The sequence below is a fragment of the Dendropsophus ebraccatus genome, chromosome 6, assembly GCF_027789765.1.
Source record: "Dendropsophus ebraccatus isolate aDenEbr1 chromosome 6, aDenEbr1.pat, whole genome shotgun sequence".
Lineage (NCBI taxonomy): Eukaryota > Metazoa > Chordata > Amphibia > Anura > Hylidae > Dendropsophus > Dendropsophus ebraccatus.
In genome coordinates this window covers 104,113,561-104,137,414 of record NC_091459.1, presented here as the reverse complement: position 1 = coordinate 104,137,414, position 23,854 = coordinate 104,113,561, and the positions used below count along the sequence as shown (strand labels likewise).

At 40.1% G+C, this 23,854-nt stretch overlaps 1 protein-coding gene across 3 annotated transcripts in view; it reads left to right on the top strand.

Annotated features, from left to right (window-relative positions):
- Nucleotides 1-23,854, top strand: part of SNED1 (sushi, nidogen and EGF like domains 1) — a 95,819-nt gene that overhangs the window by 45,298 nt on the left and 26,667 nt on the right. For 2 of the 3 annotated variants that reach the window (XM_069975480.1, XM_069975482.1), the window contains 12 exons: nucleotides 1,131-1,244; nucleotides 2,376-2,489; nucleotides 2,736-2,849; nucleotides 3,439-3,552; nucleotides 5,219-5,332; nucleotides 5,504-5,617; nucleotides 7,378-7,491; nucleotides 8,993-9,106; nucleotides 9,980-10,093; nucleotides 15,449-15,562; nucleotides 18,701-18,826; nucleotides 22,634-22,735. In XM_069975480.1, coding sequence (XP_069831581.1) covers nucleotides 1,131-1,244; nucleotides 2,376-2,489; nucleotides 2,736-2,849; nucleotides 3,439-3,552; nucleotides 5,219-5,332; nucleotides 5,504-5,617; nucleotides 7,378-7,491; nucleotides 8,993-9,106; nucleotides 9,980-10,093; nucleotides 15,449-15,562; nucleotides 18,701-18,826; nucleotides 22,634-22,735 — 1,368 coding nt within the window. The remainder of the gene's footprint in view (nucleotides 1-1,130; nucleotides 1,245-2,375; nucleotides 2,490-2,735; nucleotides 2,850-3,438; nucleotides 3,553-5,218; nucleotides 5,333-5,503; nucleotides 5,618-7,377; nucleotides 7,492-8,992; nucleotides 9,107-9,979; nucleotides 10,094-15,448; nucleotides 15,563-18,700; nucleotides 18,827-22,633; nucleotides 22,736-23,854) is intronic. The other variant, XM_069975481.1, reaches the window with a different exon arrangement.

The following is a 23,854-nucleotide window of genomic DNA, read 5'->3' as shown; positions in this document are numbered from 1 at the left end:
TTGTTGTCTTTATTACATGGGGCCATATCTGTTTGACTCTTCCTGATTGGACAGATAATCGCCCTCTGTAATTGGACTGTGTAACCCCTCCCCTACTGTGCTGATGCCCTTTCTTCCATTTCTGCTCACATAGAACCATGCAAACCCAGTGAATCAGTAATTCCAACTACCTTCAAAGTCCCTGTCAGTTTGGTGCACTTTCACCCACACTATGCAGAAGGGAGTATTAGTCACCCACTAAAATGGAGAGAATAAGAAAGCAGTGCACTGTGGAGGGAACTCTCTTAGAGATTGATAGTTTAAAGCGACTCTGTACCCACAATCTGTCCCCCCCAAACCACTTGTACCTTCGGATAGCTGCTTTTAATCCAAGATCTGTTCTGCGGTCCGTTCGGCAGGTGATGCAGATATTGTCCTATAAAAAACTTTTAAACTTGCAAGCCCTGTGCTAAGCTGGCGTAGCCTAGAGTGTGTGTGCATTAGGCTGGCACAACCTCTCTGTCCCTCCTACCCGCCCTCTTCATCATTAGGAATGCCCCAGGCAGATTTTCTACTATTCAGCAGCTGTGTGAGCACGGCACATGGGCTGGATCGTTAAGGCACCTGTGCTGTGTTCACTGCAGAGGAATAGGAAAAATCCTGCCAGTGGCATTCCTAATGATGAAGAGGGTGGGGAGGAGGGACAAAGTTAGGGCACATTCACTCTAGGCCACGCCAGTTTGGCACAGGGCTACAAGTTTAAAAGTTTTTTTTTAGGACAATAACTGCATCACCTGCCTAACGGACCCCAGGACAGATCTTAGATTAAAAGCAGCTATCCGAAGGTACAAGTGGTTTGGGGTGGGCAGATTGTGGGTACAGAGTCACTTTAACCTTGTCACCACATTAAAGGGTTCATCTAATTAAACTGCAGATTTTAGAAATTCTTTTGAAATGTTAGGTACACTTTAATTGCAATTACTTATTCATGTTAAGGTTCAGTGTATTAGTTTGCCTTGTAATATATACTATTATGATTTTATTCATCACCTTCAGTCTGTTAGATTCTTTGCAGCCTCTCTGAAAACAAACAAATATTCATACACTTGGTTGACACATTGTTATATCCGTTACACCCTTTCTTTTACCAGAACTTAAGCCCTGCTCGTCCTCTCCATGTCTAAATGGTGGCCTCTGTGAAGATGTGGGTTCTAGTTTCAGCTGCTTGTGTGTACGGAGATTCACTGGAAGAAGATGTGAGACAGGTGAGGCCCTCACTGATTATATAGCAATAACATGTAGGTGGTACATAGTTGCACTGTAAGGTACTGCTCTACAGGGATTCAGCTGATGTGTGCCACATGTTCCCAGCAAAATGCAATGAAATATCACATGGATTGTTCTTCTGTTGGTTTATACTGTATGATATGCCTGCACACAAGTAATATCATGCATTTATTATTTCACAGACACCCAGTTGAGGTCCCACCCTAACCTCCTACAGTCTCAGCTAGCATATAACATGCATGTTTGCACTGCCTTCTGGCATGAGATAGCAGCTCAATACATTGCTTGTAATTAGGGATGGTCCGAACCCTCCAAGGTTCGGTTTCGTATGAACCCGAACACTCGGCATCAGATTCCCGCTGTCTATGGCTATGGCTGTATCCCAGTTTTCCAGGCGGTCCTCCCGCTGGATCAGCCCGCTGCACGGAGCGGGCAGACAGTGGGAATCATTACCGAGAGTTCGGGTTCGTACTCTCGATAATCACCATGTATGGGAAAATGCCCACTCGTTGGCGGATTGCATCTTTTGTGCAGCCCTATAAATTATTGTTTATTTACTGCACATCCTGTGTAAACAAGAGATTTGCGGCCAACAGCAATGTATTTAAATGGCCACACGAGCGGCCGGTCTCTGCAAAGATCATCTCTGCAAAGCATCCGTGTGCGCCCGCATCAGAATTCCCCATAGCACACTATGAAGCAAGCGGCTGGAGCTGTTAGCTTCATAGTGTGCACCGACATGGTTTTCTATGGCAGATATTCAATCAATTGCGGCTGAAGAAAACTGACATGTCAGTTCTTTGCAGCGCCGCAAGGGATCCCGGCCGGAGCGTATACTATGTGTATATGCTCCGGCCAGGATCCCATACAAAACTAATGAACGTATCTTTCCGTAAAAAGTTGCAATCGGCAACAACGGCCGTACTTTTACGAAAAGATACGTTGTGTGAACATAGCCTAATACTGTATAGCAATTTAATACTTTTAGATTGTTTATACCATAGCTTTTTTTTTTTTTTTTTTTTTTTTTAAAGAGCATTGACAGCAGAATGTGTATAGCGCAGAAGACTACTCATTTTCCACTAACCGTGATGCATTTCTTACTATAGAGCTCAGACCATGTTCCTCATCTCCTTGTCTCAATGAAGGAACATGTGAGGATGTGGGTGACACATACAGATGTGAGTGCATGCAGAGGTTTACTGGGAGGCACTGCGAAAATGGTAAGGAGTATTTTCTGGTTACCTTTTATTAAAGTAGAAAAATGGGAGAAAGTATGAAGTGTGTCATTTTGTAATGGAACTGTAGCCATGCCCATGGTAGCCACTAGTACTTGTATAGTCTAGTGGCATATAACCGATATGAGCGTCAGTCGACTACGTATGTATAAGTGGATAGGGGATTGGTAAAAACCTTTTAAAGAAACCACTTGCTGTGTTTTTATAAAGAAAATGTTACTCTTCCCTCAGAGATCAGGCCATGCTTCTCTAACCCGTGTCTCAATAGCGGTACATGTGAAGATGATGGAAATCACTATATCTGTTTGTGCAGGCAGGGCTTTATCGGGGCGCACTGTGAGACAGGTAAAAAGACATTAAATGCTCAGAAAATGCATTTTTTATGTCTGTATGGGACATATTTTTATATACATAATATTTTTATTTTTCTTACTGTAAAACAGAAAATGTGTTCTCTCACATCGCCCCGTGCATTTTTTTTAACCTTATAGAAAGAAGCTGTCAACATGCTGTCTGATCTCTGAAAGACATGTTTTAGAGAAAGAAGACATGAGCATACTTAATGGATGGTCTGGTTTAAAAAGATTCCGTATAACTTGACTTGGGAGTCCAGTGGGCGGTCCTAATCAGTGACTGACACTATTTTGTGTGTACCTTTACAGTCAGGAGGCTGTCAGACACTGATAATACCACCCACTGGGCTCCCGAGTCTAGAAGTATCCGAAATACAAATGCCCCCACTGGATATATGGGTGTTTATCTACTCTTGCTCTATACCATGCTAGCTACAGGTCAGACACTTTGTTTAACGTCTAGTGAATAGACAATGTGAACAAGCGGATTGATTCCATTGAGGCCAATAGTTTATTCTGTTGTATAAGAATTTATATTTTCTTCATATTAATATTATTCTGTTTCCTTGTTTGCTCTCCAGAGATCAGGCCGTGCTACTCAATGCCCTGCATGAATGGTGGATCCTGTACTGACCTAGCTGATGGTTACAAATGTCTGTGTAGTCATAAATTCACCGGAAGAAACTGTGAGACAGGTATATATGTGTCGTTTTAACAAACATAGATTCGCATTATTGCCTTTCTTCCATTTTTTTTCTGGTTGACACAGTTAGAAATGTTGATGCAGAGAAATGGGTTACTTAATAAACTAACCTCTCAATCATGTTAGAGAATTAAATCCCCTTGTTGGCCAGTTTCCATAATGTAAGGTTTTGTACACCAGGTTCTATTGTGTAATGAAATGTTTTATTATAAGCCAGTGGCATCTTTTAGGTTACCAGTAGTATCAGACCAGATATGTTATGTCTCCTATGGCTCTTGTGCAAGCTGAAGAAATAATGGCAGAAACACCTAGGTGAATATGATCGGCACCGTGTGTCCTGTAAATCAGAGAATAACTGTATTATAGTCCATAACTATACATATAGTCCAAAAAACCATGTGGTGCCAGTTATCCACATAAAATAATGTGGCTTTTCATATCGTGTGGATGATTGAAGAAATAAGTCCTAATAGGTCATTTTTATAGTAGAAAACAAAGAAGCTGTGGGACAGTCACCCCCTCAGTGATCTGGGGTCAACAAGTAGAACTAGACACTGACCTTTCTATTCTGACTTCAGAGACAGATCTACACACCTACACTCTAACACACCAAGAAGAAGTTAGATGACATGTTATATGTGTGAACACAAGGATGATACATGTAAGTGATTACAATATCAGAGCAAGGGTTACCACAATGGATACAAGATGAGGTACAGTTGGCCATGGAGGATACAGGTTCACTATGGCATTGTGTGGCACATTTGCCCTCAGATGTTGCAGCTGGGGCTATAGATCCTGCACATTCATAGGTTGCCAAAGCTGCATTCCAGCTGGGCTTATAAATGCTGAATTGATGATAAAATCTGATGACTATTGAGGAAATGGTGCAATGTATCATTCTTGGGAAACCCTTGCTGTGCGTGGGTGAGCATCCTGCTTAAAAATGCCAATTAGAAGCCATAAGAGGCAACACATGTGTCCGCAGGATGTCCTGTACATATGTCTGACCTGTTAGTGTTCCTTGTACCACTACTAGGGACGACTGAGTGTGGTGTGTGATGGCTCTCAAGATTATCACACCAGCAGTTGGGGCAGTGTATCACTCCACGGCAAAGGCAGGGTGAAGTGCTCACCACGAGGACTCAAACCCACCTATGATAGCATCCTAAACTAAACTTGAATTCATCGCAGTCCAGGTTTCTTGTTCATAACACCACTGCAAACAAAGGCAATGGTGGCTGGCTGTCAGTGGCAGGGCACATGGTGCCGTGACACCAAATTTCCTTCAGCTAGGCACCAGGAAATGGTCTGGGAAAAGACAAGGATAAGTAGTGAAGGTGCCCATGTGTCTGGATGGTGGAAAAGAAAGCTGTGGTAGCCTCTTGTACTTGTTAGTGGATGAAATGATATTCTCCACTGGAGCCTGTTCGCCAAGTGTGTGTGACCCTTACACACTGCTCCCAACATCTATTAACAGCTTGGCCAGAACAGCTTAGATGGTGGGCCATTGGTCTAAACCACTATCCTGCTTCTCCCAGACCCTCTCTCAAATTCTGTCAACTGGGCAAACTGTTTTTGTAAAGACGTGCTTAGCTGTCAACAGTCTCATAACTTGTGGTTAAAATGTTTTTAATAACTGTTTTACCTTTTCCTAGAGGTCCGACCCTGTTGGTCATCGCCTTGCCTTAATGGAGGAATCTGCTCTGACCTGGTTGATGGGTATAGCTGTATTTGTACTGGGGGCTTCACAGGTGACAGATGTGAAACAGGTGAGATAACATTCACCAAGTTCCCCATAAATAGTTATGACAGATTTGAATCAATGTCTATGTTCTCCTATGGGGTGTCAAAACACAAATACCTAAATGTTTAGTTCTGTCAGTATATAACTTATGTATTGTATTCTGGTTCAATCTTCTTTATGTTTATCCTGGATCTAGAGATCCAGCCCTGTTCTTCTTCTCCTTGTCTGAATGGAGGATTGTGTAAGGACCTCGGTGCTGAGTACCTTTGTTTGTGTCCAAGAGAATTCATTGGAGATCATTGTGAAACAGGTGACATGACTAATGCTTGCTTGCCTGTATTACATTGTAGTAATCATAGCAATGGGGTAGAAGGAGGTCAATATTTACAACCCATGGTCACCTAGACAAGAACGTGCTAACTTTAGGCTGCATTTAGACTATACATATATATTGGAGACTTTCCCTATGGATGCCACACCAAAAATATACTACAAATTTACAGTACAATGCTAGTTACTTTTTTAATATAATCTTATCCACACACTGCTGAAAAAAATATTCTTCACAGCATATCCTATATATTAGATTTGCCTCTGCATTCGTCTCTCTTCATCTCATAGTTATGCCCTATCCCGTAGCTAATCCGGATTGGAATACCTGGGCTATTATGGGCTATGTTCACACATAGTATTTCCATCAGTCTTTTGGTTAGTCTTTCTTCAACAAGAATCAGCAGTGGAACTAACGGCTAAATTATAATGGAAAAATTTGCTTAGTTTTGTGTTTTTAACCCAACTCTGGTTTTAGAGACTGACCAAAACACGAATGGTTGTAATAATGAATGATGTTTACATATACCGAAAGATTGGCGAACGATTAACAATGGTTTTATGGCCCGGTGATAATTGTCCGGTGTTATATGGCTCCTAAAGTGTTCTTTCATTCATAAGATGCTTACCACTCAATTCTAAAGTTTATACGTGCCAAAAGACACAGCAGGGACGGCAGGCATTTATAACCAGAATACATGTCCTTGTTGGGATTTTAACCCTGGACCCCAAGCCAGCCGATAGTCATGCCCACCATGCTGCCCATAGTCATGCCCAGAGCTGGGAACTTTCTAGAAGTTTTCCTATTACTCCTACTTAGAATATTTAATGCTGAACAAGCCAAACTTAAAGCGACTCTGTACCCACAATCTCTCCCCCCCCCCCCCAAACCGCTTGTACCTTCAGATAGTGGCTTTTTATCCATGATCTGTCCTGGAGTCCGTTCGGCAGGTGATGCAGTTATTATCCTGAAAAACAACTTTAAAACTTGCAGCCCTGTGTCAAATTGGTGTGGCCTAGAGTGTCTGTGCATTAGGCTGGCACCTCCTCCCCGCCCTCTTCATCATTAGGAATGCTCTAGTCAAGCATTCTCCTATTCCTCACTTGTCAGAACACTCACAGGTGCCTTGACGATCCAGGTCATGTGCCGTGCTCACACAGCTGATGAATAGTAGAAATTCTGCCTGGAGCATTCCTAATGATGAAGAGGGCGGGGAGGAGGGACGGAGAGGTTGTGCCAGCCTAAAGTACAGACACTATAGGCCACGCCAGTTTGACACAGGCCAGCAAGTTTAAAAGTGTTTTTTTAGGATAATAACTGCATCACCTGCCGAACGTACCCCAGGACAGATCTTAAAAGTAGCAGGATTAAAAGCAGCTATCCAAAGGTACAATCGATTTGGGGTGGGCAGATTGTGGGTACAGAGTCACTTTAAAGCGAGGTGCGATTTTGAAATATACACAAGGCCGGAGCACCATGGGTTGATAACTTTGGATAGACTTCAGGATTTGTTGCTAAGATAATATGACGGTTATATTTACTATGTGTTTATATGTTCGTAACAGATTCATAATACACAATGGTTTTGTTTATAAACTTACTTTTTTAGTATTCTCAATAAATGCTTACATTTTTATAGCCTGTTGCTATTTGTTTTGTTCATTTCTTGCTGTATAAGGGGAAATTAACTAAAAAACAACACAAAAACAAAAACATAAATCTTTCATTTCCTCATTTAGAGCTTAGACCCTGCTCATCCTTTCCATGTCTTAATGGGGGCATCTGTGAGGATACAGCTGAAGGATACATCTGTCTGTGTAAACAGGGATACACTGGAAATCAATGCCAGATAGGTAAGTTCATATCACACTTATTATGTTCAGGCCCTCCATTGCAGATTTCTAGTTGATGTATTAATAGCTGCGATGTGGCATACTGTTGATTTTTTTTTATATAGCATGTATTACCTATTTGGCAGGAATCTGGAATTTAGTTGGGCTATGTGTATTTGCAAACGAAATGAGCCTCAAATTTTACGTTTTTGTACTGCTTTTGGAGCATTTTTTTTGTTTTGCTAGTTTTATGCAAATCACATATTTACTTGCAATTTTCAATATTTTGACACATCAAAATTTCATGCAGGGTGAATTGTGCAATGCTTTCCCATTACATTCAGTTTAATTCAGTTTAATTTGATTAAAAAATATTATGGATAGTCATGAGAGAACTTGCTGACCATTCAAGTCCGGCCAAACCTGTACATTTAGCATCTGACTCCCAGTGGCTGGAGAAGTTGAATGCAGCCCTAGGGCTGTCAGTAACAAATAGATGCAGCCTAAGGCTATGGTCACATTATGTATATTTTTGTAAAACTACGGACGTTGCTGCCAATTGGAACAACGGCCGTGATTATTATGAAAATATACGTTACGTTGTCGCCTAAGGGATCCCGGCCGGAGTGTATACATATAGTATACACTCCGGCCGGGATCCCTAGCGGCGCAGCGAGAAACTGACATGTCACTCTTCAGCCGGTCTCATACAGCGTGTGACCATAGCCTATGGCTGTATCCATGTTTTCCAGGACTTCTCATGGCTGCATTGAACTGCTCCACCCACAGGTAGGCTAAGGGTCCATTTACACAGAAAGATTTTTCTACAGATTATCTGCCAAAGATTTGAAGCCAAAGCCAGAAACAGACTATAAACAGAGATCAAGTCATAAAGGGAATCCTGAGATTTCACGTTTTTTCAAATCCATTCCTGGCTTTGGCTTCAAATCTTTGGCAGATAATCTGTCAGATAATCTTTCTGTGTAAATGGACCCTAATTCTGAACGTTTGGCAAGTTCACTCTTCGCTAATTACCCTTTTTTAAAGGGGAACTATCAGCAGGTTTGACGAATTTAACCTGATAGCCTTAAAGCACCCGGGATGCTGAGAAGGAAGGTATGTGTCCTAACAGTGCCCTGGAGTGAAGATTACTCCGACTAATAGTGCGGGACCGGCGCAGTGGAGGAAGGTAACACACATACCTTCATCCTCAACGTCCTGGGCGCTATAAGGGGCTATCAGCAGGTTAGATTCATCTGATCTGTTGATATTTCCCCTTTAGGTGTAATTTGGCTTTTTTCTTGCTGTGGAAGTCAATAACATAATGTATGCACATATCAATAGCCCCTATGTGACTTCAGGAATATCAACTTACTCAACCTAACCATCATACATGTAGATATAATTCAGATCTCCTACCTGTCTAGTCCTAGGTGAAATATGACAATTTTATTGATCAGTGATTGAATGGAATTGATCTTCCATGCTACTGAAGTGGTAAAATTGTATCTCATCTTTTTAGAGATCAGACCTTGTTCTTCATCTCCTTGTCTGAATGGGGGTGTTTGCAAAGACGTGGGGATTACTTACGTATGTGTTTGTGCACAAGGATTCACTGGGACACACTGCGAAAGAGGTAAAGTACAATGGGACCTGTTGTTTTTTGGTTTCTAGAAACCTTTAAAACATGTCTAAATGAAATATAGTAATATGTTGGTGAAAAATAAAGCTCCTTCATTCCCCCATATACATGCCACATTGCAGTGCAGGGGGTGTTCAGTTTCTTCGACCCTACCTATTGCCAGAAAAATGGTTGGTCCATTACAGTCAGTGGTAGAGCTTACTACTTACTAGCGTCAGTTTACTACCCTAGTGATATGCCATTAAAGGGGTTATCCAGTGCTACAAAACATGGCCACTTTCCCCCTACTGTTGTCTCCAGTTTGGGTGGGGTTTTGAAACACAGTTCCATTGAAATAAATGGAGCTTAAAGGGGTACTCCAGCGGGGGGGCACTCTTTTGCTGGGACTGCATCGCGAAGCTCTGGTGCCCGGTCCCCGGCCGCTTCCTGGTGTCTGACGCGGGCCCGAGACGTGACGTCTCAGGTCCGCTCAGCCAGTCAGACACCAGGAAGCAGCCGGGAAATGGGGACCAGAGCGACGTGATGCGGGACCCGCCACTGGAACCAGGGAGGTGAGTGGACATCTTTTCCCTTAGCCACCTCTTCCCTGGTCCCAGCAAAAAAGTGCCCCCCCCCCCCCCGCTGGAGTACCCCTTTAATTGCAAACCGCACCTGAACTGGAGACAACAGTAGGGGGAAAAGTGGCCATGTTTTTGTAGCACTGGATAACCCCTTTAATGTCTGTCCTAGGAAATCCCCATTCTTTAGCTTTTCCACCTTTCTGTCTATGTTGGTCACACTCCCACTGTTACAGTCACTGTTACAGTACATGATATATTTCAAAGATTTGGATGGTATTATTTACCTTTTTCCTCCATATATTTCTAGAAGTCAGACCTTGCTCCTCATCTCCTTGTCTAAATGGTGGAATGTGCAGGGATGGACATGATAGCTACAGTTGTGTGTGTACGTGGGGATTCACTGGGAAACACTGTGAGACTGGTAAGTGAAAGCTGGAGCAACTTTTTAAAATTACTCTATTAAGGGTACAAACACACACAGCAGATAAGCAGCAAATACGCAGCAGATACGCAGCAGATTTGATGGTGCAGATTTGATGCTGTGTTTAGTTATTTACATCTAATCTGCTGCGTATTTGTTGCGTATTTGCTGCGTATCGCAGCAGTAAATACGCTGCATATACGGTGTGTGTGTTTATACCCTTAGGCTATGTTCACACTATGTATGTGTGCGGCTGTAATTTTTATGCGGCTGGAAATGCGCGGCTGAAACTACGGCCGTGGGAAAAAATAGACATGCGGCTGAAAACATACGGTCATTTACTTGGAAATCTGGTTCAACTAAAAATAACAAATAAAATCTTTAGAAAGTGATGCAAACACCTCTGGATGCATCTGGGAAAGCAGAGAACACAGTTTACATGAATTGCTATTAACGGGGTTTGCGATCCTCTGCACTAATGCCGATGCCGATGCCTCTCATGGTTAATATATTTAATTAATAAAACACATTTTCGTTGTAATAAAGTCCCTTTCATTGTTCAATAATTCAATTTAAACGAATCCATAATTTTGCAATTAAATATACTGTTAAAATAAATATATATATATAAATAAATGTATATTTATATATATATTTATTTTTTGACAGTATATTTAATTGCACAATAATGGATTTGTTTAAATTAAATTATTGAACAACGAAACTGATTTTATTACAACGAAAATGTGTTTTATTAATTAAATATTAATTAGTACAGGAAGCTCCATAAGCCGTTAATTCATATTGCCGGCAATAGAGCATTCTGTACTAATCATCACTTTACTTTAATTAAAACATCAAATGTTTCTTCTACTTATGTTATCACAATAGCATTATTAGAAGAAACATTTAGAATTATATGTGCGCTCAGCTGATTGGCTGATCGGCTCAGCGCACATATAATGAGCCGGTCTGCAGTACAGTGACTTCATTGTTCTGCGGACCAGCGAAGAGACAACATCGGGGTGAGTATAGAGCTCTCCCCACCCCTCCCCAGCACTGCACCCCTCCCAGCAAGGAAGGGGGGTCACTTAACCCATTCCTTGCTGGGATGGGTGCAGTCTGACATCAGTCTGGCCCCCAAGGGGTTAAGGGGGATGCAGTACATCCTCCCTTAACCCCTTGGGGGCCAGACTGTAAGCAGCGATCTGTAAAGATGCTGCATACTGTAAGGTGCACAACACCGCTCACAATGATGGGTGTTGTGCTCCTGTTTGTGTGTTTTTTGTGTGTTTCTCCCTTTTTGTTTTTCAGATATCGGTATCCTGTGGATTACGTCGGATTCCGTGGACTACGTTGATGACCAGCGGTTGTTTGGTGTTTTTTTTTAATAAAATGGTCAATGAGGGGTGTGGGGGTGTTTTTATTTGAATAAAAAAAATTTTTCACTTGTGTGTTGTCTTTATTTCTGGTAAGATTTAGGCTGGGGAGGGCCTAAACCAATGGCTCTTCCCACCCTGGTGTTACCAGGCTGCTGTCGTTTGGTTTTTAACCCGGCTGGTTATAAAAATAGGGGGGACCCTATGCGTATTTTTTTAAATAAATAAATAATAAAAAAAAACGCATAGGGTCCCCCCTATTTTTATAACCAGCCGGGTTAAAAACCAAGCGACAACAGCCTGGTAACACCAGGGTGGGAAGAGCCATTGTTTTAGACCCTCCCCAGCCTAAATCTTACCAGCCTGCTGACGCCGGTCCAGGAGCGCCAATTGCACCCGGCTCTTCCCAGTACCCCTGGTGGCATTGGGTACTGGGGTAATAATGGGGGGTTAGTGTTAGCCATTTTATACCGACTAACACTAGGCCCTGACTTAGTAATGGATTCCGTCTATTAGACGGCTTCCACTACTAAGTCTATAAAGTAAAGAAATAAAGACAAGACACAAGTGAGATTTTTTTTTTATTCAAATAAAAACACCCCCACACCCCTCATTGACCATTTTATAAAAAAAAAAACACCAAACAACCGCTGGTCATCGGTGTAGTCCACGAAATCCGACGTAATCCACAGGATACCGATATCTGAAAAACAAAAAGGGAGAAACACACAAAAAACACACAAAAAGAAGCACAACACCCATCATTGTGAGCGGTGTTGTGCTCCTTACAGTATGCAGCATCTTTACAGATCGCTGCTTACAGTCTGGCCCCAAGGGGTTAAGGGAGTATGTATTGCATCCCCCTTAACCCCTTGGGGGCCAGACTGATGTCAGACTGCACCCATCCCAGCAAAGAAGGGGTTAAGTGACCCCCCCTTCCTTGCTGGGAGGGGTGCAGTGCAGGGGAGGGGGTGGGGAGAGCTTTATACTCACCCCGATGTGTCCTCTTCGCTGGTCCGCAGCACAATGAAGTCACTGTGCTGCGGACCCGCTAATTATATGTGCGCTGAGCCGATCAGCCAATCAGCTGAGCGCACATATAATTCTAAATGTTTCTTCTAATAATGCTATTGTGATAACATAATTAGAAGAAACATTTGATGTTTTAATTAAAGTAAAGTGATGATTAGTACAGAATGCTCTATTGCCGGCAATATGAATTAACGGCTTACTGGAGCTTCCTGTACTAATTAATATTTAATTAATAAAACACATTTTCGTTGTAATAAAATCAGTTTCGTTGTTCAATAATTTAATTTAAACGAATCCATCATTGTGCAATTAAATATACTGTCAAAAAATAAATATATATATAAATATACATTTATTTATATATATATTTATTTTAACAGTATATTTAATTGCACAATGATGGATTCGTTAGAATTAAATTATTGAACAACGAAAGGGACTTTATTACAAAGAAAATGTGTTTTATTAATTTAATATATTAACTATTAGAGGCATCGGCATTCAGCATTATTGCCGGCTATTTTTGAAGTACTCCGTACGGACCGCCTGTCAATCCTCGGCCGCATGTCCAGCCGCAAACAATGGTCTTGTTCATTTTTTACGGGTCCGTTTACGATTGGGCCGTAGATTCATACATAGTGTGCACTGTGCAGCCGTATATAGTATACTTTCCAGCGTACGCATGAACCGGAAAAATCCGGCCGATGATTTACTGCCCACAATACAGCCGGAGAGATACATAGTGTGAACCTAGCCTTAGGGTACAAACCCACACACTGTATATGCAGCATATTTACTACTGCGATACGCAGCAAATACGCAGCAGATTAGATCTAAATAACTGAACACAGCATCAAATCTTCACCATCACATCTGCTGCGTATTTGCTGCGTATACGGTGTGTGGGTTTATACCCTAAAGGTAAATCACTCCCAACACTCCAAATGCCTAAACTGATGTAGCATTTACTAAGCATCTGCTGATCAGATATTGATGGCCTATTCTGAGGATGTGTAACTGGGAAATCAGATCATCAGAGCCTCTGACACTATAGGCAGCCATATACTGCATAGTGTATATTGGCCCCTACAGTTGCTCTAAACTGGTCATACTTGCTGGGAACATTCTGGGAAAGATGGCTTATGGACAAAAGCAATCAATCTTTTGTCCGACTGAATAAAATAATACACTGGAAAACATAATTCCAGATGATATTATTGATTGAATAAAATATTTGTTATAAATGTACTCGACAAATGATTGTTTTGCTTGAAATTATCTATTTTCATCCATTTTAATTTAAAGCGTAACTTTAACTAAACATTATTTTTGGCATGTTATCAGACATGTCAAAATTTATTGATCACACCGGGTTTTACTGCTGAGACCTGCTCTGAGCACAAGATATATTCCTGGCCGGCTGCTCATTCCCTCAATATTTTCTCAGTGTAAGTCTATGAGAAAATATTGACTAAATGACCGACCAGCTGCTGATATCTCTCCACGATCTTCTGATTAGAAAGGGTCTCAGCAGTGAGACCCGCTGTGATCAATAACTTTTGACATGTCTGAAGACATGCAAAAAGTTACTACGTATGAGACCGGCCGTTCCGTGACTCCGGCCGGGTCACGGAACGGCCGGTCTCAGCCCGGATCATCACGGCCGGTACCTAAGTACCGGCCGGATGATCTTTCCTCCGTGGAGCTCTGATGCGGGCGCATCAGTGCGCGCCCGCATCAGAGCTTCCCATAGCACACAGTGAAGCAAGCGGCCGGAGCCGCTCGCTTCACTGTGTGAACTGACAGGTCCTTCTGTGGGCGGAATTCATTGAATTCCAACTGCAAATAATGGACCTGTCAGTTGTTTGCGGCGCCGCATGGGAACCGGCCGGAGCGTATACGATGTGTGTACACTCCGGCCGGGATCCCATAGCAAATAATGCTATGTTCCACCCCGCAAATCAACGGCTGTAGTTCTGCGGCAAGAACTACGGCCATAGATTTACGTAGTGTGAACATAGCCTTAATCTGTATGGCTTCCTTAAAGTGACTCTGCACCCACAATCTCCCCCCCCCAAACCACTTGTACCTTCGGATAGCTGCTTTTAATCCAAGATCTTTCATGGGTTCCGTTTGGAAGGTGATGCAGTTATTGTCCTGAAAAACAACTTTTAAACTTGCAGACCTGTGTAAAACTGGCGTGGCCTAGAGTGTCTGTGCATTAAGCTGGCACAACGTCTCTGTACCTCCTCCCCACCCTCTTCATTATTAGGAATGCTGCAGGCAGATTTTCTACTATTCATCACCTGTGTGACCACGGCACATGGGCTGGATCGTTAAGGCACCTGTGCAGTGCTTAGACAAATGAGGAAAAGGAGAATACCTAGCTGGAGCATTCCTAATGATGAAGAGGGCAGGGAGGAGGGACGGAGAGGCGCTGACAGCCTAATGCACAGACACTCTGGGCCACGCCAGTTTGACACAGGGCTGCAAGTTTAAAAGTTATTTTTCAGGACAATAACTGCATCCCCTGCCGAACGGACCCCAGGACAGATCTTGGATTAAAAGAAGCTATCCGAAGGTACAAGTGGTTTGGGGGTAGGGGACGGACAGATTGTGGGTACAGAGTCGCTTTAGGTCTGTTTGGTGTTTATGGTCAGCGAATGACAAACAGTCAAGCCACAGTTAATTATTTTTACAATGATGATAATATTAATGATAATTGATCATGATTATTATTATTATTATAACTATATTATTCTTTTAATTGTCTATCACAAAAAATAAATAAATAAAAATATGTAACTTCACTCCTGGCTAAATACATGTACTCTTATTGTTAAGTACTGAATTAGTATTGTATCAGTCATAAGACTGCTGGTAATGTTATTGTCTATTATTTAAGACTTAGATCAGTTTTGTGATGTTTTCCTATCATACCCAGAGTCCAGGCCGTGCCTGTCATCCCCTTGTGTCAATGGTGGTACCTGCGAAGATTTGGGTGATGGTTATATCTGTGTGTGTGCCACTGACTTTACTGGAGTGCATTGTGAGACAGGTGAGAAGTGCTCTAAGGATTCTTAAAATTATATGTTTGACTAAATGGACTAATATAGATATCATTGTGCTGGATATATTGTGCTGTCAACACTAGGGTGTAGCATAGCATCCTACCTTACAGTCCTTCTTACTGGCAAGTAGAAGAAAAACATACAGAATTGGTGAGTAAGGCTGGGTTCACACTGCATTAATGCTGTATATATGTCAGCATCCCATCAACAAGGGATTCCAACATATACAGAGGTGCATAGCAGTGCGCTAGTCACCATTGACTGCTCCACTTCCCACTGGTACACTTTTACCACTTTTATAGTCAGCTAGTGACTTTATCTGGGCCATTTCCCATACATGAACATTTATTTAACAAAGTGCAGTTGACCACGCTTTTGAGTCACGCAAAAAAAAAACTATACATACAGAAAGTGGTCCAAGTGTAGACGCTAGTTGACCACATTAGGGCCAGTAAATTAAATGAGTCAGTTGCCCTCTCTTTTTTTTTAATGGCTACCTATGATGTAATGATGTAGTGTGATGTAAATCCAGCCTTTTCTGTGTATGAAGGACTTCTCTCATATGATAGGTAACAGAGGTCAGTGTAACATAAACACTAAATAAGAATCAGATTATAACTCAGCTGAAAATACATGTGTAGCTGTCTTAGAGGAGTTTGGGCAGCTCGTCTTATGTTTTCTTAATAGTGCATTTATAGAAAAGTGGCAATAGTTCAGTAAGTAAAAAAAATAAACACAATTACCAAACTCTGGCCATTACTGTAACTTCTGAGTTACGAAATATGGTCCTTTTATGTCGGGTGGAAATACATTTTAATGAGTAAAAGTTTTTTTTATAGTCCAATGAGTGACTAACGTCTCATTACGAGTTGGCAAAACGTGAACGTTTACTTCAAAGAAATGTAATTTTATAATATATGTTATTCATTCTCTTTTAGTTTTATTTTTTTGAATATATTGAATTTTTTTTGTTTTTTATTGGCCTACAGTTTAGTTTGTTTTAACATTTTGGTATTTTCACTTCACACTATATAAATACCAGGATATTAAATGGATGTTCTCGTGATTTTGCACTTTAACTTTTACTTCAGTGCTTTAAAGGAGTTATCCGGCCTTATAAAATCAATGGCCTATCAGTCAGTCATCGGTTTAAAGGTGCTGTGGAGGTCGAGCCTTCAGTGACTATTTTTGCTTATCCTTCTAACACCAGTTTGTTAGTAGCAGTGATGAAAGTTGCTGCAGTATGTAGCACTAATAGTTGTTGATATCAATTGCAAGGGGCATACATGTGTTGCACTAATAAAAAGTTACTGTCACTTAAAAAAAAACTTTTGATGTGTCACATGGACATGTTAAACATTTTGATTGGTCGGGGTCTCAGTGCATTGCTAGATATAACTGGGGGAAGGAGATAGCTGTGCACTTGTCCACTTTACTTTTTTGAATTATTTTAGTGGTACAGTAGGATACAATTTTTTTCTCAAGATTCTTCATAATAAAAGTTATTTTTAAAGGGGTTGTTCAGTCCTGCTGATTTTTTTTTTTTTATAAAGTTTAAAGTGCTGCAAAGAATTAATTAAGGATTAATGCTCTCCTTACCAAACCATTTTTGCTGCCAACACTACCCAGATCCCCATTGGGTCTCTTTTTATTTATTTCTAATGTCTTAAATATTACACTTTACTAAAGGAAAGAAGTGGCTTGATTTCTGTAAATTCCAGTTACAGTTCTATGATTTAGAATAAAGAAAATCAATTGGACCCAATTTTCTGTACTTTCCATGTTCTTTTGAACTGTAATTAGATTTTTGTGAACTTTTGACTGTAATTCTTGTACAACCTGAAATGCATTGTTTCCTTGTTTTTTATTATAGCCCACAGACGTATGCATGTTATCTTTTTTCTTCTTTTCAGGATCCATGTATCAGTATTTATATCTAATAAAATCTATTTTTTATAAAAAATACAGCATACATCATAAATAATCACAATATGCCATTTCTCCATATTAAACGATAACGGGCTTAGCGACACATTTTTCATGCATTTTTCATCTGTAGTGCTTGACGCATATTTGAATTATTTACTTTTTTTAATGCATGCCACTTCTCATGTCTAATGCTTTTTTACTTTGCTGAATGTGCCGGATTGTGTTGAATGGCGACACTCTAGAGATGGCGGAAAACCCCATTAAACGTTTCTGCAAACCAGATACTGGAGAAGTGAAATAGCTTGCATCGCCACTCAATGGATCTCAATAGAAGGACTTCATGAAATGCTGTTTCGTGAAATGTCCATAGAATGGATTTAGATAATTGCTGAATCCAACTAAGAGAAATTTTTTTTCTCTGTTTATTAAGTGGAGCCGTGGAACATGAATTGTGACTGCATATGACCTTTACAGTTTGTGTTGTTCTATGACTCACCAGATCAAGAACTATTTTCTCATCTTGAACTTCCAGTAAATACTAAGATTTAGCTTTTTATTCCAGTATATTTAGCCGGTGTAATATGATAGATGTGTTTATTGGATTATAGCATTTTCCTAATACCTCTGTAACATAACATTGTGTGGTGTTCCATAAATTATTGAAACCTTTATTCTCTATTCCTTTGCTTGCTAGTCCCTATGATTCTGTAAACCTGGATCTGTTTATGGATAGAAATAGATTGTGACTATGACCTGCCAATATCTTTAGGATACTTTAGGTATTTTAAAGGAAACCTGTCACCATTTAACTTTGTTTTATCTAACAACATAATGTTATAGAGTGGGAAGAGTCAAGCAGATTGATATACCGTTTTCCAGGAAAATATTAATTACAACCTGTCATTTATTGGTTACAATCCCTGATCATTGTTGACTTAGGAGTCCAGTGGGTGGTTCTGATCAGTGATTGACAACCTTCCCTGTACAGAGTTAACCGTTAACTATTGTTTAGGACTGCCCACTGGACTCCTCAGTCTAGAATAGGCTGGGATTTTAATCAATTACATTCTCAAAAACCTATATATTAATCTACATAGCTCCTCCTGCCTTCTGTGTTACATAGTGTTAGGGTCTAGTATCATGATCAAGTAACTCTTGCAGGTTCTCTACATTATCCTATCTCCTTTATGTTCTAGAGATCTTGGATCTACCGAGACCATGCTCCTCCTCTCCATGTCAGAACAATGGTGTATGCAGAGAATCAGATGATACCTATTTATGTGATTGTCCTACAGCTTATACTGGGATCCATTGTGAGAACCGTGAGTATCCTTTAGATTACTAAAAAATTAGGCTGGGCTTAACTTTTTTACAGAGTTTTTTTTTTTCATGTTTTCCACTAACGGTGATGACATTTTATTTTTTTGGAACCAGTTAATTAAGACACTTAACACATTCTGTGCATTACAATCAATAATAGCATGACAGTAATAAGAGGATAAGTAAACTTACACATATTGCTAACGTTTACAACTTGTGGAGGAGACACTTGGTACACATTATAACTTAGGTGTCCAGGAGAATAGAAATAAAAAAATGCTAAAAAACTAATACAATGGAATACAATATTTAACCTATCAATATAACCATGAGAACAGTAAGAAGGTCTTCGTGAGCTTATTAACAAAGTTTGGTATTGCAGAAGCAGTCAGGTATGTATCATTGGCAGCGAAAACTTATCCAAGGACAAAAGTATTATTACACAATAAAAGGGGAGCTTATATGAGTGAAGAAGCAAGAGTGCAGAAACTCATCTGGGAAAACCAGTGGATCTGATTCAGAGAGTAAATCCTGTTATAGAAATTCATCGGAGAGCCATATACAGGATTCTGGGAAATCTTGTATTCTGTGGGCGTCTTCACAATACATTAACTCCATGATAAAATTAAGGACTGAAGAACAGATAAAGAATACGTTATCTGGTATAAGAATAAAAAGAATGTAAATGATCATAAATAAGTCAGGTAAGAAGCAGAGAAAGAGGGGCTGGAGACTGAGCCATCAGACAGCCAGTCTAAATGATTTAATCCTCAATGGGACAGAGCAGCCTGTAATATATGTGAGATCATGCCAGCTGCAGAAGAAGAGTGGAGCAAAATGTTTAATAAAGACTTGTGAGAAAATGTTTTTGCACAATAATAAGTATGGTTAAAGCATTTAAAGGGGTGTTCAAAATTAATAAAACTTATCAGTAATGTGTCAGATGCAGGTAGTCTGCCCGCTGGGCCTCCCCAACAATTTTATTTTAATTGGAGCAGCAGAACATTCTGCTGCTCCATTGGTTGCCTAGGCAAGTACGTTGCTAGACTATTTTAAGCAGCCCCATATACAATGATTGAAGCTGCAGTGCACATGCATGATTCACGACCCTGTTCTAAACAAAAGAGTCAGGGTCTTTTCACACCCCCTGTGATCTGACATATGGAATAGCTTGAAATAACTTGGAATAACCCTTTAAAACCCTTTTGAAAATAAAAATACTTAAAGGGCATGTTCAGGAAATTTATTAAGCAGTCTTTCTGTAACAATCCCCTTATTTTGCCCGTGGCAACTAATAAGAGCTCAGCTTTCATTTTACTAGAGGTAATTAGTAGAGATGAGCGAACCTCGAGCATGCTTGAGTCCATCTAAACCCGAACTTTCGGCATTTGATTAGCGGTGGCTGCTGAAGTTGGATAAAGCCCTAAGGCTATGTGGAAAACATGGATACAGTCATTGGCTGTATCCATGTTTTCCAGACAACCTTAGAGCTTTATCCAACTTCAGCAGCCCCCGCTAATCAAATGCCGAAAGTTCGGGTTCGGATGGACTCGAATCCGAACCCGGTTCACTCATCTCTAGTCATTAGCACTTGAAAATTGAGCTGTGATTGGTTGCCATAAGCAACAAAAAGACAGCTCTGCCAATGATTTCAATGGCCACCAATGAGGGGATATATCACTTTTTCAGGCAGGAAAAAAAACATGAACTATGTTTGTGAGGCTTGTTGAAATCAATGTGAGGTGGTTTTCAAGTGCAAACTGTATGCTGATAGCAACCAGTCACACCTCAGCTTTCATATCTGAAACAACTACGGTAAAATGAAAGCTGAGCGGTGATTGGTTGCTGTGGACAATAGAGACGCTTTACAGTTTTTAATTATGTCCCTCAGGCCCAGATTTATCCATGTGTCTGAGGATAATGACCGTGCGATATGCCCATAGCAACCAATCACAGCTCAGCTTTCATTTCTTGTATTGTTATGACATAATGAAAGCTGAGCTGTGGTTGGTTGCTATAGGCAACAAGGAGAGAGCAGGATAAATCTAGGCCTTAGTTTAAAGAAATTTGTTTCTCCTCTCCTGTTCCGAAAATATATATTTTTTTACTATTTGGCTGTAAATCTGGAAATTTCCCACATTAAGGGCACAGAGGTGAATTCCCCCCGATCAGCCCTCAGCTCCGCTAGTAAAATGGTGTTTATTGAATTCTGTGTTTTGTGTTTATTTCATTGGCTTCCAGATGATGCTTTATTACCATGTGGTAACTCCCACGGTAGTAATAGTGATCATTGGGGTCATACTGGATAATGTTTACAGTCTTTCCTTTCATGCCTATACATACAGTATATTGTTAATTTTAAAGTGAAGCAAATGTGAAATCTTAAAAGTTTGTAATATATCCTTATGACCCTTTTCCTGTTTTTTTTTTTTATGTAATATGATAACTAGTGATGAATCAGGGCTTATTGGGCACACATATAATATAAATATTCAGCAGGACCAAATGTGCATATCAGATATTAAAGAGGCACTCTGGTGAAAACTGGTTTCAGAAAGTTATAACGAATTTTAATTTTACTTCTATTTAAAAATCTCAAGTCTTCCAGTACTTATGAGCTGCTGTATATCCTGCAGGAAGTAGTATATTGTTTTCAGTTCAACATAGTGCTGTCTGCTACCAACCCTGTCCGAGACAGGAACTGTCCAGAGCAGGAGAGGTTTTCTATGGGGATTTACTGCTGTTATGGACAGTTCCTGTCTGGGACAGAGATGTTTGCAGAGGAACGGAACGGCCGGTCTCATGCAGAGTGTGAACAAAGCCTCAGACTGGTAAGAAAACATTTCTTACATTTCTTTTATACATACAGCAGCTGATAAGTACTGGAAGACTGGAGATTTTTAAATAGAAGTCATTTACAAATCAGTATAACTTTCTAAAGCCAGTTGATCTGAAAGAAAAACAAAACAAATGCTTTGTAAAATTTTAGTAAAAAACAAACAACTAAATAAACAAATAAACCTACTTATAGGCATACGTACACCCATTCTAGGCATAATTAGTTATTATTTGTTTTAGTTTTGTTTGTTTTTTTAAATGGCAGTATTCACTAAAATAAAATGTCCACTCATGAAAATAAGTGAAAACTCTACAAAATGACTGTAAGTTTCATTTCCACAGAAAATATAGAACTTAAAAACAACACACGCACACGCACACAAACCAGTGCCATTCAGATGCAGTGTACATTGCCAGCCTATTGCAGCTTTATAGGTTAATACAGTACAGTACAGTAATATAGAAATCACTACTAAATTCAGTCCATTCAAGATACAGTGGTGTCTTGTAAAAGAACATTGTGTCACAGACCTACAATTTTTTTTATATCTTACATAGTATAAAACTGAGCTGACCCAGCAGCCAGATTTCAGATGTTTTTTTTTTTTTACTATGCCAGATAAAGCAAATAACTAACAGGAAAAGTAATGGAAAGAGTCAATAAATGAAAATAGTAAAAAAAAAAAAATGTCAAAAAGATATATTACAAAGATACAGTGAAACCTCTTTGAGAAAACCACACAACATTGCATTGAAAAGTGATCTCCTAATGCCATGGTCTTCTCTATGGTGGACTGAAAAGCTGGTCTAGATAAGGGGTGGCCTTCTCAAAGAGGTGGTCCTTTGGAGAGGTGTCACTGTATTGGATTTTACATGCGCTCTCTTTATGGCTAATGTTATTCAAAAGTGACGCTTCACTTTGTCTGTGATGACACTCTAGTGATCTGCCCTCTCTCATGAGTTTGCCCCAGATTTGTCCGATGGCTGTGCCTGTAGGAATGGGGGGCGCTGTGCTGATGGAAACAACACCTGTCATTGCCTTCCGGGGTTCTTTGGTCTTCACTGTGAATATGGTAAGACCTATGTTAATGATGGTTTTATTTCAATATCCTATCAGCATCCCAGTAATTAGTTTTCTGAGAGTTTTAAGGTTTAAGGGGGTACTCTGATGAAAAAAAAAATGTTTCTAAATCAATTGGAGTCAGAAAGTGATACAGATTTGTAAATTACTTCCATTTAAAAAGCTCAAGTCTTCCAGTACTTATCAGCTGCTGTATGTATGTATGATATTTTCTATCCAGTCTGACACAGTGCTCTCTGCTGCCACCTCTGTCCATAACAGAAACTGTCAAGAACAGTAGAAAATTCTCATAGAAAACCTCTTTTGCTCTGGACAGTTCCTTACACAGGCAGAGGAGGCAGCATAGAGCATGATGTCAGACTGGAAATAGTTCACCACTTCATACAGGACAAACAGCAACTGATAAGTACTGGAAGATCTGAGATTTTTAAATAGAAGTAATTTACAAATCTGTATAACTTTCTGACACCAATTTATTTGACAACTATTTTTTTTCACTGGCGTACCCCAGGTTTTGCAAGAAGGACACCTCTTGGACATAGTAGTGTGCATGTTGTGCAAGGTTTCTTGCGTTTACGGACCCTAGGAATATGAATTGGACTCCCAGTTCTACATTCTGCAGCTTCCTGTAAATGAACATACAATAAGAGCTTTTTTTTTCTGGAAATCTAAGTAAATTGCACAAAGAACAGGGACTCCTATTTGTAAATAAGAATAAGCGTCTGGAAGACTTTCCTAAATTCCACCAGTGGTTGTTGCCATTTGTGTTCAGCTTGTTGCTGTACTGTGACTTCTCGTGTTAGTTCATTGCTATGGTAATAAATTAAATTACAACCGCTAATGTCAAATCTCCATTACATTAGTCTCTAAAAGGGAATTCTGGCTAATTAAATTTAAGGGGAAATGTTTTGCTCTATTTAACGCAGTCGCCACTTCAGAATATTTATTCACCACCACAGGAAAAATTTTTAGAAACTTAGTTACTGTAAATTGTATGAAACTCGGAGAGCAACAAATATCAGAATGTTGCCAGTGGTAACTATAGGGGAAGCGGCACTGGTGATCATACATGGATCCAGCAGCTTTTCGGTTTACCTAGTCACATTGGAAA